The sequence below is a fragment of the Phoxinus phoxinus genome (genome assembly GCF_949152265.1).
Source record: "Phoxinus phoxinus genome assembly, chromosome: 6".
NCBI lineage: Eukaryota > Metazoa > Chordata > Actinopteri > Cypriniformes > Leuciscidae > Phoxinus > Phoxinus phoxinus.
In genome coordinates this window covers 11,454,065-11,469,844 of record NC_136881.1, presented here as the reverse complement: position 1 = coordinate 11,469,844, position 15,780 = coordinate 11,454,065, and the positions used below count along the sequence as shown (strand labels likewise).

The following is a 15,780-nucleotide window of genomic DNA, read 5'->3' as shown; positions in this document are numbered from 1 at the left end:
CTGCCTACACCCCCCTTACACATATACACTTCAGTCTGTTGATTGGGTCTCCATCCTTTTTATATTAAATGTATTTTTAATTCATTTCTGTTTTCTCTTTCTTTTTCAGACGGTCGTTTTCCGATTGAGATTTCATCAGTTACCAGGGATCATGACTTCTTGGATCAAGATGCTATAGAAGCGTTGTGCAGGTGAGAACACATTTACCCAAAGGATTATTTTGTCATATTTAGCTCATTTATAGGCACAGTTTTTTTTTTTTCATTTCCCTTTTTTTTTTCAGCGTATGGCTTTAAAACTGTTTATGATACAATGTTAAGACTGGAAAATATCTAAACATTTTCATTTTAATCTAGACAAAAATAATTTTTAAACATGGTTTTCTTACTTTGTCAGGCTTTAATGAGCTGATTTTTATAATTTGCAGAGTTCAGTTTTATAAACTGATTTATCTTAGAATAATTTAAAGAAAGAAAGAGAAAGTGCAGGACTTAGTGTCTTCACTCCAAGAATGGTCCGCCAGAGACCAGCTGGAGCTCACAGACATCTGGAGGCCATTTTCTGGTGCCAGCCCCCCAATGCAGACAAACACACATTCCCCCCTAGCTCAGGGTCACATGACACCAACCAGGTGGCTTCTGGGATAAGCTTTCCATCTCTTTTGTTGTATTGTTGTCGCCACTCCAGATTTCTACCTCCTTTTTTCTTTCTTCCTTTTTAATTCTCTGTCCGTCTGTCTTCCTCCTTAATCTGAAGTTTATCCCTCAGCAGCTCATTATCGGGCTTGGCTCCCACCTCTCTCATCCTCTTCTCATGTTTTTCTATCTCAGTCTGTATCTCTATCTCTTGCTTACCCCTCTCTGCCCCCTCCTCTCTTTCTGTCTCTGTCCACGGTTTTGACTCTGGCAAAATCTGTTTGTAGGCTAATGACTGGATTTAGCCTTTGTTTGCAACCCCATGGTTCTTTTCAAGGTATCTGCTTAAAAGACTGTCACAGTTTCACTCATTTATCTGTATGTGTGTGTGTATTGCAGGAGACTGAACACCCTAAACAAGTGCGCTCTTATGAGATTAGAGATCACCCCTCAAAGAAAGAGAGTAAGTGTCTTGTCAAAAATCCCTTTCTCTTTATTCTGTTAAATCATTTCACTTGCCACCCTATTACTTTTCTTTGTCCAGTCAAATATCCTAAATGTATGTAACTCATGTTTGTTTTCTGTGTCAGTTGATTATAAAGAAGGTCTCAAGGGTAGTCTGGATGGCTTTTATGTTCAAATGAAGGGCATTTGTTAGCTCCTCTCCTTATGATTTCCTTTGCTCCTGTTTGTCATGTTTTTCTCACCATACATCCTAAAACCCCCCTCCATACCATAAAAGGAAGAAAATGCACAATCTGCCTTCGGTTGTTGGTCACTCTGTCAGTGTGGTTTAAGAGTGAGCGTGTATAGTCTAAGACTGCCCCAAAGCAATGACTCCAACTACATGCAGGTCGAGAATGCAACAACAAACAATCCAACTATGTAATCACAACAGGGAGCTTAGGAAGATAACCGTCATGTCTGACTGCAGCTTCTTTTTCTGCTCTTAACATTTGTAAGTCTGAACAATGGCAGCCTTGTCAAGTGTGCGTCCTGTTAAAGAAAGCTTATGACCCTTTAGTGTCATCTTGTGTTGATGGAGTCAGAGGTAGAGGTCAGGAGATGACTTGAGGAAGTGATCTGCCCTTTTCAAACATACAAGCAGAAACCATCCCTGGAATGCATTGATCTGTTCAGGTGGCCTCTGTAGGGTCCTCCTCTGTTCCTCGTCTTCCTGTCCATGCAGCTTATTTTAAAGTGAAAACAGTCTTTTTGAATTAATAGCGGATTTTCTGGTGGCCAGTGAAGGAACGTTGCACACCAGGTCTTCGTTCCTTCTGATCAAAGGCTTGCCCTCAGGGGCTATAAAATAACAACCCAAGTTTTACGGACTTCCGTTGCCTCCGTTATTATGAACCGTGAAGGAGACACCTCTGGATCCCGCGACCCCCTGTTAACCGGCCAACTAGTTTTGCTTTTGCTGATTAGTTAGGGCTCCGGGACTGTTCTAGTCTGATCTACAGCAAGTATGTTCTACAGCTAAACTGAGATCCACTAACTCAACTAGGGGTGTTAACTTATCAACTAGTTCTATATTCCAGAATCCACTAAATTAACTCCTTAATCTCTCTTGGAAATGTCATAATTATTTAAGACTATTTTAACAGGTTGATTGATGATAGAGATCTTGCACTGTAGGACACATACATGTAGCTCTAAAATATTTGCACCTCAAATCCAACCCCTTCGTCCAGGATTCACATCACAGGATACAGGGTTCTTCAGGCTTGCTTGAAGTGATTGCATTGATGGGGGATGGGACCTGACATGCCCTCTCAGGCTGGGGTGTGAACCCTGAGAGCTGGCCTGGAATTTTGTGTCCACCACCCCCTTTCTTCCATCCCTACCACCCTCAGGGAGGAGATAGATTAACCCGAGTAAAGCAGAGAGGGGGAATGGTGAACATGTGACTGTGCTCTGACATGACTAAGCCAACCACAATACAATCTTTTTCCTTTAGTGGACACTGGTTCCATGCATATGACACCTTATCAAGCCCCAGGAGGCTTGTTAGAGTGAGCAAAATGATACCTCAAAAGAATTAAGGGAATAAATGAGACAATTGTGACACTAAATCACTTCCTACAGTAAGAAAGGGTCTCTGATTTCGGTTCATAGTACTTGTCTTTACTTTTACAAAGTTGACAATAACACTAATGTCATTAATGTTAATGATTTTAATCTGTCGCTTTAACTCTCTTCCATATTATTTCAGAGTGAGGACTCTGATGAGGATGAGCCATGTGCCATAAGTGGCCGTTGGACTTTCCAGCGTGACAGCAAGCGTTGGTCTCGTATGGACCAGCTGGACCTGGATGTATTCTCCCCTCCAGCTGGAGATACTGGCCCCTTCACCCCCTTCCTTTCCCAAGATGAGCGTTTTGCCAGAGGATGCCTTCTAAAGGAGGGAGTTAATGCTAGCGCTGAGAGTATTTTAACGGATCTTAGTGAGCAGCCAGAGGTGGGTTCTCTGCACAGCGCTGGTAGTGGAGGTCGAGGTGGGTCCCTGAGTACCACCGTACCATCCAGTCCTGCAACAACCATCTCCAATGTTAACACAGCCACCACAACCAGGGCGAGCTCAGTTGCTAGCGTTTGCTCTTCTGGAACGTCGGGCGCCAATGAAGACTCCCTGTCTGATGGGCTTCCATCGCCGCTGGAACACGGTAGCTTTGCATTTGATCTAAAACCAAGCATGATAAGTAGTGGCGCTGAAAAAAGCACACGTTCAAGAGCAAAGAGCTTCTTGAAGCGCATGGAAAGCTTGCGGCTACGCAGCAGCAGCAATGCAGCCTCCAAGCGCAAGAAGAAGGGTGTAGCTGGGCAAGGCAGGCTTGAGATCAGTGGGCCAGTGCCGAAAGAGGGTCTTGACGAAGACAAACTGCGACGCCTCAACTGTGTGGACATTGCAACTCTGGATCGCAATGCAAACCGAAACATCTCCTATTCAACGCAGACAAGCAGTGGGAGTGCAGGGAGTAGCCAGTCAGAGGCCAGCAGTGGGAGTGCTGTAAGTACGCCCAGTCCGGTCTCAAGAGCACGTAGTCACAGCACAGCAGCTGGGTCCACCAAGAGAGGTGGTATGTACCTGGAAGGCTTCGACCCATTTAATTTTGTTGTGCTGCAACCTTCGGTAGACCAAGAAGGAAAGCAGAACCCCCAGACCCAAACTAAGAGAATGGAGCCCAGCTCAACTGCCGAGAACAATCGACGCAACCGTCAGAGTTCAGATAATAGACAGATGGAGGAAGAAGAGAGTCGAGAAGAGGAAGGAGGTGTAATCTTCTTTTATTTGCCTGAAGGCCACAAGCCTGGCACTTTTCCTAAAGCACTTGCGGATGGAGGATCCTGTCGTAGTGGCGACAGCAACTTAAGTCGGCGCCCACCCCGGAGGGGCTCTGCCACCTCACTAGACAGTCGATTGAGTGTCTATGATAATGTTCCTTTCTCAGAAGTGGGAGATGATGAAGACGAAGCAGAAGGAGAGGATGAGCCAAAACTTGAAGATGTGTTGGAGCGAGTCAGTGGCCTGCAGCAACTGGTCAATGCCTGGTCAGAAACAGGAACTGGGGAAGAAGAGGAGGATGAAGAGGAAGGGGATTCAGATTCAGCCCTTGATTCTGCATCTCCTTGTCCATCATCCCCACTGCAGAACCACTTAGAAGAGACAGAGAATGGCAGTGACCAGGACAGCACTGGAAACCCGCTAGCAGAAAGGGATGAGACACTCAGCTCACGGGAAAGATGTGACTCTGGAGTGGGAGCATCACTTACACGAGCCAACAGGTGAAACTCTTACACACACTGAGTAATCTATGTGACAGGGATTTCTTATTGGCAGCTCTACCAAAACCATTCCTGTAGTAATTTAGAGCTTTGGCAAAACTCTATGGAAAACTATCATGGCAATAAAGCACGCTGAATTAAGGGAAAGGGAGGGAGAGAGCATGTCAGAACGGCTCTCCTTACATAACAAGGGACTTGAAGGATACAGAATCCTAGAGGAATGTACCACAGGAATTCTAACCCCCACCTGGTGATAGAGGCCTTGATTAATCTCTGTTATCTGCAGCTGATCCTTTAGCTTGTGTTTATGTGTGTATACACAATATGTGTGAGTCAAGGTACCTTTTCGGTGTACTTGCAGAGTGCATGTTGTGTTACCATTATGAATTATGTGTGGTTTATGACTTGCAGTTTATAAACACGAATTTATATTTGTCTATAATGTCTATGTTTTGAACATTTTGTGATTGCTTGAGCTTGGTTAGGTGTAACTTTTGTGTGAATGTATGTTGCAGACCTCAGAAACTGCGCTGGCCAAGTTTCCAGATCTCGCACAGGCCAAGTCTGTCGTCAAGAGTGCTACAAGTTGGATGTCAGTCAGTTTTGCAGATGAACCTCCTCCAGAAATACAGCCTGCTCAAACTTACTGCTCTACTGGAGAGATACACACCCACCAACAAGCATGGGTTCAGCTGGTGAGGACAGATAACTGTCTGTCTGTCTGTCTGTCTGTCTGTCTGTCTGTCTGTCTGTCTGTCTGTCTGTCTGTCTGTCTGTCTGTCTGTCTGTCTGTCTGTCTGTCTGTCTGTCTGTCTGTCTGTCTGTCTCTTTTCCCTGCTTTCCTTGCTCATTGGGGTTTGGCAATGCTGTGGCTTTGCAGTTTGGTAAATTATCTGTTCCTGTTATTAGTGTTCACTTACATGCACTTGCACATTACCACATATAAAATAAGATATTTCAGTATGTGAAACCACCATAACATCCTGATAGTGACAAACCTGCTATTCAGCACCTCAGAGACATACACACTTACAAATGCACAGACAAATACACTGTCGGTCGGAAACACAAACAACCTGACACATGGATGTCCACACATGTGTTTGTTCCATTATATCCCTTCTACTGCTAAGATCTATTGTCTGCTGTCACAGTGTTTATCCTTTTGTCTGTAAAGGTGTAAACAGCTTTTAGTGCCCTCCCCCACCCCCCCCCCCCCCCCCACCCCCCCAGCTTCTAGATGTTTTCCCATTAAATGCTGCTCATGTGTGCCTCTGAATACTTATGTAATATTTATGACATTTTTTTAAAATCTGCCTTTGTTCGGTATGTATGTACTATTATAGAGATATGACTTGACATTAAATTACTACTATGCAATGTTGGGAGTAAATAAGAAAAAAACAGCAAGAGTACTTGGTTATAAGCTTCTTTTTTAAGCAAGTATCTGTGTAGCACGATAAAACAGCACTTCACTGTTTGTAATGTCAGTTTGCATTTATATATACATTTTTGTGTGCTTTACAGGGCTGTTCCCAAGTTTATGAAGCGGATCAAGGTTCGAGACTATAAAGACAGGAGTGTGTTTGGTGTTCCACTGCAGGTGATAGTTCAAAGGAGCGGACAACCCCTGCCTCAGAGTATTCAGCAAGCCATGCGTTACCTACGGAGCCAATGCCTCGACCAGGTGAGAGATGACAGACGTGCACATATGCAAGTACGCACATGTCCAAACATATGCTTCAAAGCTTACAGAAGATTTCACGAACACGTCATAGCATACCCAACTTTGGTTTGTTCAGTGGTATATTCAGTCGTCTGTAGAAAAACAACAGTCTAAATATTTGTTATTAAAAGCTGCAAAGAGAAAAATACTGTCTGGTCAAGGTCATAACCTAGTTAAATGATGCCTATTTGAACAGCTGTTTAGTTGTATGTCCCCTGTTGTGTTGCTACATGCAACAAGGCCATATTTAAGCACAAGACATCTGTTGTTTTCTCACCACATACCTGAGTTCAACACTCTGTCTAAGTTTGCATGTAGCAAAATATGCCTGAATGTCCTGGTTCCATATATCCACTAGTTACATATTACCACAGTTAGCCACATGGTTGAAATTCCTTTCCAAAGGTGTTTATGAGAAAGCAAGTGATCTATGGACTCTCTCTCTCTGGTGTCAGATAGGAAGACTACTTGGCAGGTTACATAATAGTTACAATTTTAGATATTTCCAGGGTTCATAACTTGGTTATGTAAGAAGTGGTGGGGAGTTTTCCTAAATATGTCTTTCCTGTATTTGGGAAACTCACTATCACAGTGGTAATCCATCTATTTAGCTGTCAGTTTGAAAAAGAAAGAGAGCATTCAAATTAACAAGGGAAGGTCATTCGAAGCGCCTGCATTTAAAGACGTTTTGCATTTCAGTAGCAACTGCAAAACATAATTGGGCGTAATTGCAATTGCAAAGTCTTTTTTACAATTTATACTAAATGTCTAACCATCTTTCTTTACAGGTGGGGTTGTTTAGGAAATCAGGGGTGAAGTCACGTATCCAAGCCCTTCGCCAAATGAACGAATCATGTGGTGCTGGTGGAGGTGGAGTCAACTACGAGGGCCAATCAGCTTATGACGTGGCCGACATGCTAAAGCAGTATTTCCGAGACCTTCCGGAGCCTCTGCTTACCAGCAAACTCTCTGATACCTTTCTGCAAATATATCAATGTAAGAACATTTCACTTTCACTTTCTACACTGTTTTGTAAAAGACCACACACTTGCACTGACATATGACTGTACAAAATGTACTCGCAAACATTGATATCTTGTTTTTTGAAACAAGAACTCAAACATTGAAAGAACAAGACATTTCATATCCCGAGGGCAACTCACAACTACACAAAGACTGAACTATACTGTAGATGCTTGTTCTTGGATGGGTGAAGAAATCTAAACAAGTTCAGGAAATAGCTGTCAAATGACGTTTTGGCACCAATAAATCAGAATGTGAATCAGTGCCAGCCCCAAGTTGTAACTCACAAGCAGTCTAGTGTGTACTTACCACAGCTATTTCACAGCACACAAACTCTAATATGTGTGTGTGCTCACCAGAAAAATATGAGAATTTTGAACAACTCCAAACACGTACAGCAAACCATCCATACGTTAGTCTGTTGATGATGCCAAGGTACACGCATATGAAATTGTGTCTGGTTTTGAGCTAAAACATTTTTTCCATGAATTTATTTCATTTTATATTTATCAATGTTCCATTTAGAAAATGTAACGAGAATATAATAGAATTTTATAGACTACTCTAATGTAATTTAAGAGGTCTGTCGGCCATGTGTTAAAAAATCACAGTGATTATTCCATTTGTAGTGAACAGAACATGATATTGATACTGTGATATTATAGTACATTGTTCTTGCTTGGGCAGACTCACAATAAGCAGCATTATAACTGCAGTCTTTCAGGAAAATAGCTTGATTATAGTGGTCTTTTACCCCAACCAAAATTACGAAGAAAACAACCAGCACACAAATGTCCTCTCAAACACTATAACTGACCCCAACCACAAGAGAGGTCTCAATCCCACACAGAAAAGCAAGGGTTTGTGTGTGCCTGTTTTGTGTTCACACAGGGTCTTTCATTCCCAAGGGTGGAAATAACAGACATCATCTGACGGACACTCACACACAATTCCATACATGACATTTCAGTTCAATCAATCCGTCCTTTGCTGTTCAAAAGACGCTTTTTTTCAAGTGGCATATTACAACACATTGCAGAAATGCTGAATATAGAAATTGTGCGGTTTGAATGGGCTAGATTCTTTGGTCAGTCCAGTTTATATTGTTGATTTCTGAAGTTTGAACACCCCTCCCTGATCAAGACTAACTCCCTTCCTTCTCTGAATGACATACTGAAAAAGGATAGTGTATTAATTGTATTAACTATTGAACTATTCAATATTAAAATCAAATATTAAGTAATATTAAATAATAAAACAACTCTGTCATTTTCAGACGTTCCCAAAGAGCAGCGTCTGCAGGCAGTGAGGGCCGCCGTGTTGCTTTTACCGGACGAGAACCGCGAGGCCCTTCAGACTTTGTTGTGCTTCCTGAGTGATGTAACAGCCAGCGTGGGTGAAAACCAGATGACCTGCACTAACCTGGCTGTGTGTTTGGCACCCTCTCTTTTCCACCTCAACACACTGCGGAGAGAGAGCTCCTCACCCAGGTGCGTGTGAGTGTGTGTGTGTGTGTGTAGCCTGTTAACAGACTTCACATAGATCTGCTCATCTTTTTAATTGCAAACTGCACATTTGGCATGCGACTACTTCAAACCCTTAAACCACGCAATTATACTCCATCTCGCTTGAAAAACCGCCCTACAAAAACAGGAAACTAGGGAAGAATAGGTTAGAAAAAAGAGAGATGACTTGCGTAAGTGCCCGCTGCACTTAAAAATTTAGCATTACATTTTAGCCGTCACACCCAGAGTAGATACGCGCTTGCATCAAACATCATTTTTACTTTACCCGGATATTCCTTCTAATGTGTTTTCCTTTTACGCAGGGTCATGAACCGAAAGAACACCTTGGGAAAACCTGACCAAAGGGACTTGAACGAGAACCTGGCGGCCACACATGGCTTAGCACATATGATACAGGAGTGCAGAAAACTCTTCCTGGTGAGCATGACTTTATCTCTGAGTGCATTTTGTCCAACAGAAACACACAAACACATATGTTCTCTCAAAACTTTCATCTCTCACGCATATCAATGTTATCAAAGCCGTGTCAGTAACAGATTAAAACTGGTGGTCTTATCGCTCTGCACCAGATGTGTCTCTCTGTCATATGCTGCTCAGATACAAAGACAAATGCACTGTCGTTTAACGCTACAGCATTTCAACACATCTGCTACCAAAACAGCATCCAAAAACCCCTGGATTTATTTATGCAGATGTTACGCAATGACCAATCCTTCCTAATTGCCCATGCAAACACTGCATACAGAATTAGCAGCCATGGTTACAGCTTGCAGTGTTGTTTTTCTATCAGTGGGAAAAATTTAAGTAAATAAATAGCTAACCCCTGGCCACAAACAGCAGGCTTGTCGCAAATAGTTTTGCAACGCACACATACATAGACACACACTTTCCCTTTCAGTACCTATTTAGAGGTCAGGAAGGAAGTTCTTAACTGGATGAGTTTAAAATAATGAAAGTCAGACGAAGTTGAAAAACATAAGAAATTCAATTTTGCATCCGAGTCCACAAAGCAGCATTGTCTTGTAATGTTCACCTAGACACTTGCACAATTGTTGAACCATGTGCCCCTGCTTTCCCTGAGCAGATCATAACAAACTGCATTATTAAGTTAAGCTGATAATGCGGAGCCATTTACATAAGAAAATAACTCAATTTCTGGCTATTAGCAAAAGTTATTTTCTTCTTAATGGGCTATTTATAGCGAGCGAATAATTCAGAATGAGTAACAGAAAGATAGCATCTTTTATTAAAGGTCTTCCGCCCCTAAATCTGATGAGGAAGGTCTGGCCGCGCTCGTAATGCTTTTTGCTCTACGCAGATAACAAGTTTATCTCAACAAAACGCTGGAAAAGGACAAGAACCATGAAATGATAAACATCACCATTCAGGCAGGAAAAGGACAGAGAGCAGGACAGGACAGGACACGCACAAAAACACTCACAGTGAATAAGGGCAGAACGCTGGACAACACACACACACACACACAAACAGGATGAGCCACTTCCAGCTACAAATGAATCACTCTTGTCACTTCTCTTCTCTTCACATTCACATATTTTAGACTGACAATACTAGTATACTACACTGTGAAAAAAAGATTTTTACTAAACAAAGAATAATGTAGTACGTTTTACAAGAAAATCTAAAAAAAATGCACATATAATTCAATGTGTTACTTGCCATTTCTTTGTAGTTGTTTGTGAACTTTACTTATTTATGTGTTAAAGCTACACTGTGTAATTTACACTTTGTTCTTTCAAAATGATATGTGCTCATTAATGTATAATTACTTCTACCAACTAATGAAGTATTCTCGTAAGCGTAAATCTGCCATTTATAATACATACGGGTGAGCTGCTCGAATGGCGGAAGCCATGTTGCACCTCCATATTGAAAATACATTAGCCAAAGAGAGACATACCTGGAAATTCAAGCTTCGCCTTTCGCGTTTTTACACTCAGTGGCACTGTGACGAATGCGAGGGGGAGATTACCCGCGACTGCCGGCAGATTTGAAATAGTACGGCCACCGTAGGAGTTAAAACGCCCTCGGAATGGGAGGGGCTAGAAAGTAATATTCAGGTGAACATTATGGTTATGCTGGCCTAACAGCACCAAACCTGCCTAGACCCGCATGAAAAAGCCTGGATTGCTTTCAGGGATTTATTAGTTTATTAATACCTTCTTTTTCTCTCAGATCCCAGAAGAGATGTCACGCTGTAGGAACTCGTACGTGGAGCAGGGCTTGAGTCCCATGCGGATGGAGGTGTTGGTGGAAGACTGTGGGTCCTGTAGCTACCAAAGTCTTCTCAAAGACAGTATTGATGCCCTGCTTAAAGAAGCCAAGGACAAATTCAAAGGTTATGACAGCTGCTCGACTCCAGAGAACGCTGAACTTGCATATAAGAAGGTAAGGGAGCTTTATAAATACACACTCTTTTCGAGTCACACTTGATGTTCAAACTCCCTTCCTTCCTTTGCTCATTTTCTTGCTTGTGCCTAATGGAAAAGTTTTATTTTTTTCCCCTTACATCACCTTTTTCATGTGAAAGTGTCTTTTCCCAGCTCTGTTTTGGCCTAGAGCCCACCATGACATCAGTTTGTCGGTTGTTCTAGCACTTCACACACCAACCAAAACACACTGTGTTCATCACAGAGTTCACTCAGCTTAGTTCCCTTGTCTTTGGACATTATTTAATGTACCCATAAAGCAGAGGTATCCAAATCTGCTCCTGGAGGACCACTAACCTACAGACTTTTGCTCAGATCCTAATCAAACACATGTTGAACCAGTTAAACAAGTTCTTCAGGATAAGTAGAGACTTCCAGGCAAGTCGTCCCCTTGGAATTATAAGGTTCTATCTGCATTCTCAAAGTTTTTGCATTCCATTCGACTGTGTAGAAAGAACCTTTTTATTTTCTAAATAAAAAGTTCCAAAATGTACACAACTTAAAAAACAACATCACATAATGTAAATAAGTTGTCACAGAATAAGAATATGTGAATAACTCAATTTTGACAAAAATGTCAGATAGAACCTTATAATTCCAAGGGGACGAAGTGTGCTGGAGATAAATTCTGCAGGACATTGACTCTCCAGGAGCGAGATTGGACACCCCCGCAATGAATCAGTATAGAATCCTCTGAGCTACCTATAGAATTGCACGTTTTTGGATGAAATCACAATTAGGAGTAATATCATACAAGTTAAGTACTATTGTGCCGGGACTGTTAATGACCGTATAGCATCATCTTTGGCGGCAGGTTCAGGACGGGTCGTCTTTACGGCAGTGGAAAGTGTGCGTGGACGTGCCTGCGCCCGCTGAGGACGTGTTGCAGCGGATTCTGCGGGAACAGGAACACTGGGATGAGGACCTGTTAGAGTGCAGGACTGTGGAGGCACTAGAGCATAACACAGACGTCTACCAGTACGTCAGGAACTCCATGGCGCCCCATCCGCCAAGAGATCACGTGGTGCTCAGGTGATTAGAAACACAACGGTCTTCATGCTACAATTATAATTGAAATTAGAATCCGAAGATTTATTTTGTGTTCATAAAAATCCTAAGTTTTTTTTTTTTTTTTTTTTATGTTTCAGGTCATGGGTGACAGACTTGCCCAAGGGAGTGTGTACTTTGGTGTGTGTGTCGGTGGATCACGAGAGTGCAGCGGCGCTGGGTGTTCGTACTAACGTTCTGACCTCCCGCTATTACATCGAACCCTGCGGATCCAACAAGAGCCGTCTCACACACATTTCCAGAATAGACTACAGGTAAGATCTGCAAAGGAACCTCAATATCTCCTCAGAACAAATATATATCATTTTTATTTATTTAATATTTTAATTGCATTTTTAATGAGTTATTATGATGAGGTAGAATTTTGTGTGAATCCTAACAATTTTTTAATAATATAAAATGTAATATTTAAAAAAGTAATAATGCTAATTATTTTATATATTTATTTAATTATTTATATTTATTTATAGCATTATATTATATCATTTATATATTATATTTAATAATACTAATAATTATTAGTATTAATGAAATATTTATTTATATTATATTTTCAATTAAAATGTGTATTATTTAAATTAAATATTTAAATGATAAAATGATATATATTATGTACCAATTATTTTATTTTAATACAATTTTAATTTGACAATATAATTTTTTATAAAAATAATTATGTAATTTTTAAATGCAATATTTATTTACAATATTTTAATTAAAGACAATGACGTGTAAAGGACTTCATCACTCACATACTTTTTTTTTGTTCTGTGATTTTAGGGGTCGTTGCCCTGAATGGTACAATAAGCTGTATGGTCATCTGTGTGCTGCAGAGGTGGTGAGGATACGAGACTCCTTCACCTGCCTGGACAAATAAACACACACACTCACACACACACCTGGTGTGCACTTTGACGTTTCATTTCACCTCTCGACAAACTCTTGCATTAGAGAGGAAGATGATTTTAAACGCCCTTAACACACGATCTGAGCCCTTAGATGATACGGACTGTCAACTGTGCCGAAATCAACAAGCTACATTGGATTGCCATCAAATGACAAGCCTGAAAGACTGGAAATAGGCGTCCCTGCTGCTATGACATCATCATCCTTGACGTCACAACGCTTGACCTTGTTACTGAATATGTCATAGGGTGACTACATGAGATGGGAGGTGCGTTTGCTTCTGAGAAGCAAGTATGTGTGTGTGTGTATTTTTGAATGACTGTGGAAGTGAGCATATGAATAGTGCGTCTGATGTTTATGTGTGTGTATTATTGACAAATGAGACATATTCTATGCACTGGCACCCCGCTGCAATACAGTGTTTATACCTATTCCTGTGTGCGTCACTGTTACATAGTATCTTATAGAGAATGGGCAGATGGATGAATGAATGGATGGACATGACATGTTTGTCTATAGACAAGACAGAAGGTGGTGGCTGGCACACCTTTGAAAGGAAGACAGGAAATGTGTGATGGAGAAAAAGACTAGTGCATGTAGTTCCAACGGCACCAAAACCAAAGCTGAGACCAATATACCGATGGACCAATTCTTCAGGATTCCACACAGGACTCCAAAGAAGAACACACATACAGTTCACTCACCCCGAGGCCTGTGATTGGTCGAGATCAGTGCTGCAAACCATGTGAGCTCAACAGTCTTGGCCATTTAACATCTCGAGTCCTGGGGAAAGAGCGTTACGAAAAACTGAAAGGATAGGAAAAGCTTTTTTGTTTAGGTTGGATGTTCAGGTTTGATTATAGGGGCTACCAAGCCAGCAACTTTGTCAGAGGATGGTAGAGAATGTATGAGGAGACGTGATGTCTGTTTGTTTTTGTCAGTGTTAACCAGAAATGAAGTAAAAGTCTAAAATTGTAACAAAGCTTGCATTTACACTTAAATATAACCAGGCCTGCGGTCACACAGCAGATCAGAGTAGAAGTGCCGAAATCATCCAACGGAGTTCTTTCTGACGCGATGAGTCCAGTATTCCTATTGAGGCGCTTTATGACCGACGGTCCTGGGTTTGATGTCTCGATTTATTACTACTTACGTGCCTGTCCACGGCGGTGTATCATAAACGTGTGTAAATGAAGCGTATGCTGCCAAACAGAGAATAACGCATGACAATGACAGTTAATTTAAACGCCTCTGTATTTATATCACTCATATCGTGTTTTTGTATGTATCTTATTTTATTGTAAATGTTACACTCTAAGTTACAGAAATGAGAAAGTTGTTTATCTTTTTTATTATTAATGTTATTTCTGTACAGATTAATCATGGTCAAAATGCACTATTAAATGTATTAAAACAGCATGAATGGCTTCCATCTATGATGCGTTTGTGTTTAATGATTGATGTTCGACTTTTATTAATATTTTAATTTTTGAAAAAAATCTGTACAGTTGTGTTCAGCACTCACATTATTAATCTCAAATTGATAAACTTGCATTAAAACAGTGAATTACAAATTAATTAAAAATAGAAATACTTTTCATTAAATATTTTGTTAAAACTGGCCAAGGTATTAGATAGTATGAGATGTACAATATTTTTTTTATTTTTTATGATTCATTGACCTGATGATATTGATTGACATAATGTATACAAAAATATGTACAACATATTATTTATAAATAATAACACAGAAATGCACTTAAATACAGTGAACTAAATATATGTACCAATACTGACATATTTATTTAATCTAATACAGAGTTGTTGAATTCATACAGGTGTTTTAAGTATTTTATGATTAAGTGTTCATTTAAACTATTTGAAAATTTTCAATATTCTGATAATTGACATTCCTAGTGACCACTATGGTAACACTTTAGTTTTAGGGTCCAACTATCACTAACTAGTTGCATATTAGGATATTGGCTGATTATTATACACTTATAAAGCACATATTAATGCATTGTTCTGCAGGACCATATTCTACATCCATACATACCTAAACTTAACTAACTGTTAATAAGCAGTAATTAGGAGTTTATTGAGGCAGAATTAGCCTATTTAATAATTAATAGTGAGAACTGGACCTTAATCTAAAGTGTGACTACATTACTTATAACTTTTTTACTAAAGCCAACACCAATGTTTGAGAAGTAAATGTCAATGTCTTTGTCTCAAGGGAGTGAACCAGCTGTGTGGCTGGTGATCTCAGCATCTGCTTACATAATCTATCTATACCGCTCAAACAAAGAGGGAGTTGTCACTGCAAAGCCTGCAAGCCGAGGCCAGACGCAGTCATACCAGCCAGAGATATCTGTCACCTTTACACCATTAACACTTCCACCAATCTGATTTCCAAGAAAGGTAAATAGCCTAACCCCTCTTATGGAGTCACATTTATGAACCAATCCAACAGAAAGAAAAAAGTTGTGCTTTTCTGGGAACTGAAAAACAAGCCAGGAAAGGACAGATAAGATGTGTGTGAAGAGAGAGAGAGAGAGAGAGAGAGAGAGAGAGAGAGAGAGAGAGAGAGAGAGAGAGAGAGAGAGAGAGAGAGCGAGAGAGAGAGAGAGAGAGAGAGAGAGAGAGAGAGAGAG

At 40.7% G+C, this 15,780-nt stretch overlaps 1 protein-coding gene across 3 annotated transcripts in view; it reads left to right on the top strand.

Annotated features, from left to right (window-relative positions):
- Positions 1-14,558, top strand: part of dlc1 (DLC1 Rho GTPase activating protein) — a 108,178-nt gene extending 93,620 nt beyond the window's left edge. For all 3 annotated transcript variants that reach the window (XM_079617019.1, XM_079617020.1, XM_079617021.1), the window contains 12 exons: positions 110-191; positions 1,035-1,098; positions 2,854-4,424; positions 4,940-5,119; positions 5,952-6,111; positions 6,939-7,146; positions 8,450-8,663; positions 9,002-9,116; positions 10,896-11,108; positions 11,964-12,181; positions 12,298-12,471; positions 12,998-14,558. In XM_079617019.1, the coding sequence (XP_079473145.1) occupies positions 110-191; positions 1,035-1,098; positions 2,854-4,424; positions 4,940-5,119; positions 5,952-6,111; positions 6,939-7,146; positions 8,450-8,663; positions 9,002-9,116; positions 10,896-11,108; positions 11,964-12,181; positions 12,298-12,471; positions 12,998-13,094 (3,296 nt within the window). In that variant the 3' untranslated portion in view covers positions 13,095-14,558. The remainder of the gene's footprint in view (positions 1-109; positions 192-1,034; positions 1,099-2,853; positions 4,425-4,939; positions 5,120-5,951; positions 6,112-6,938; positions 7,147-8,449; positions 8,664-9,001; positions 9,117-10,895; positions 11,109-11,963; positions 12,182-12,297; positions 12,472-12,997) is intronic.
- Positions 14,559-15,780: the final 1,222 nt, after the last annotated feature.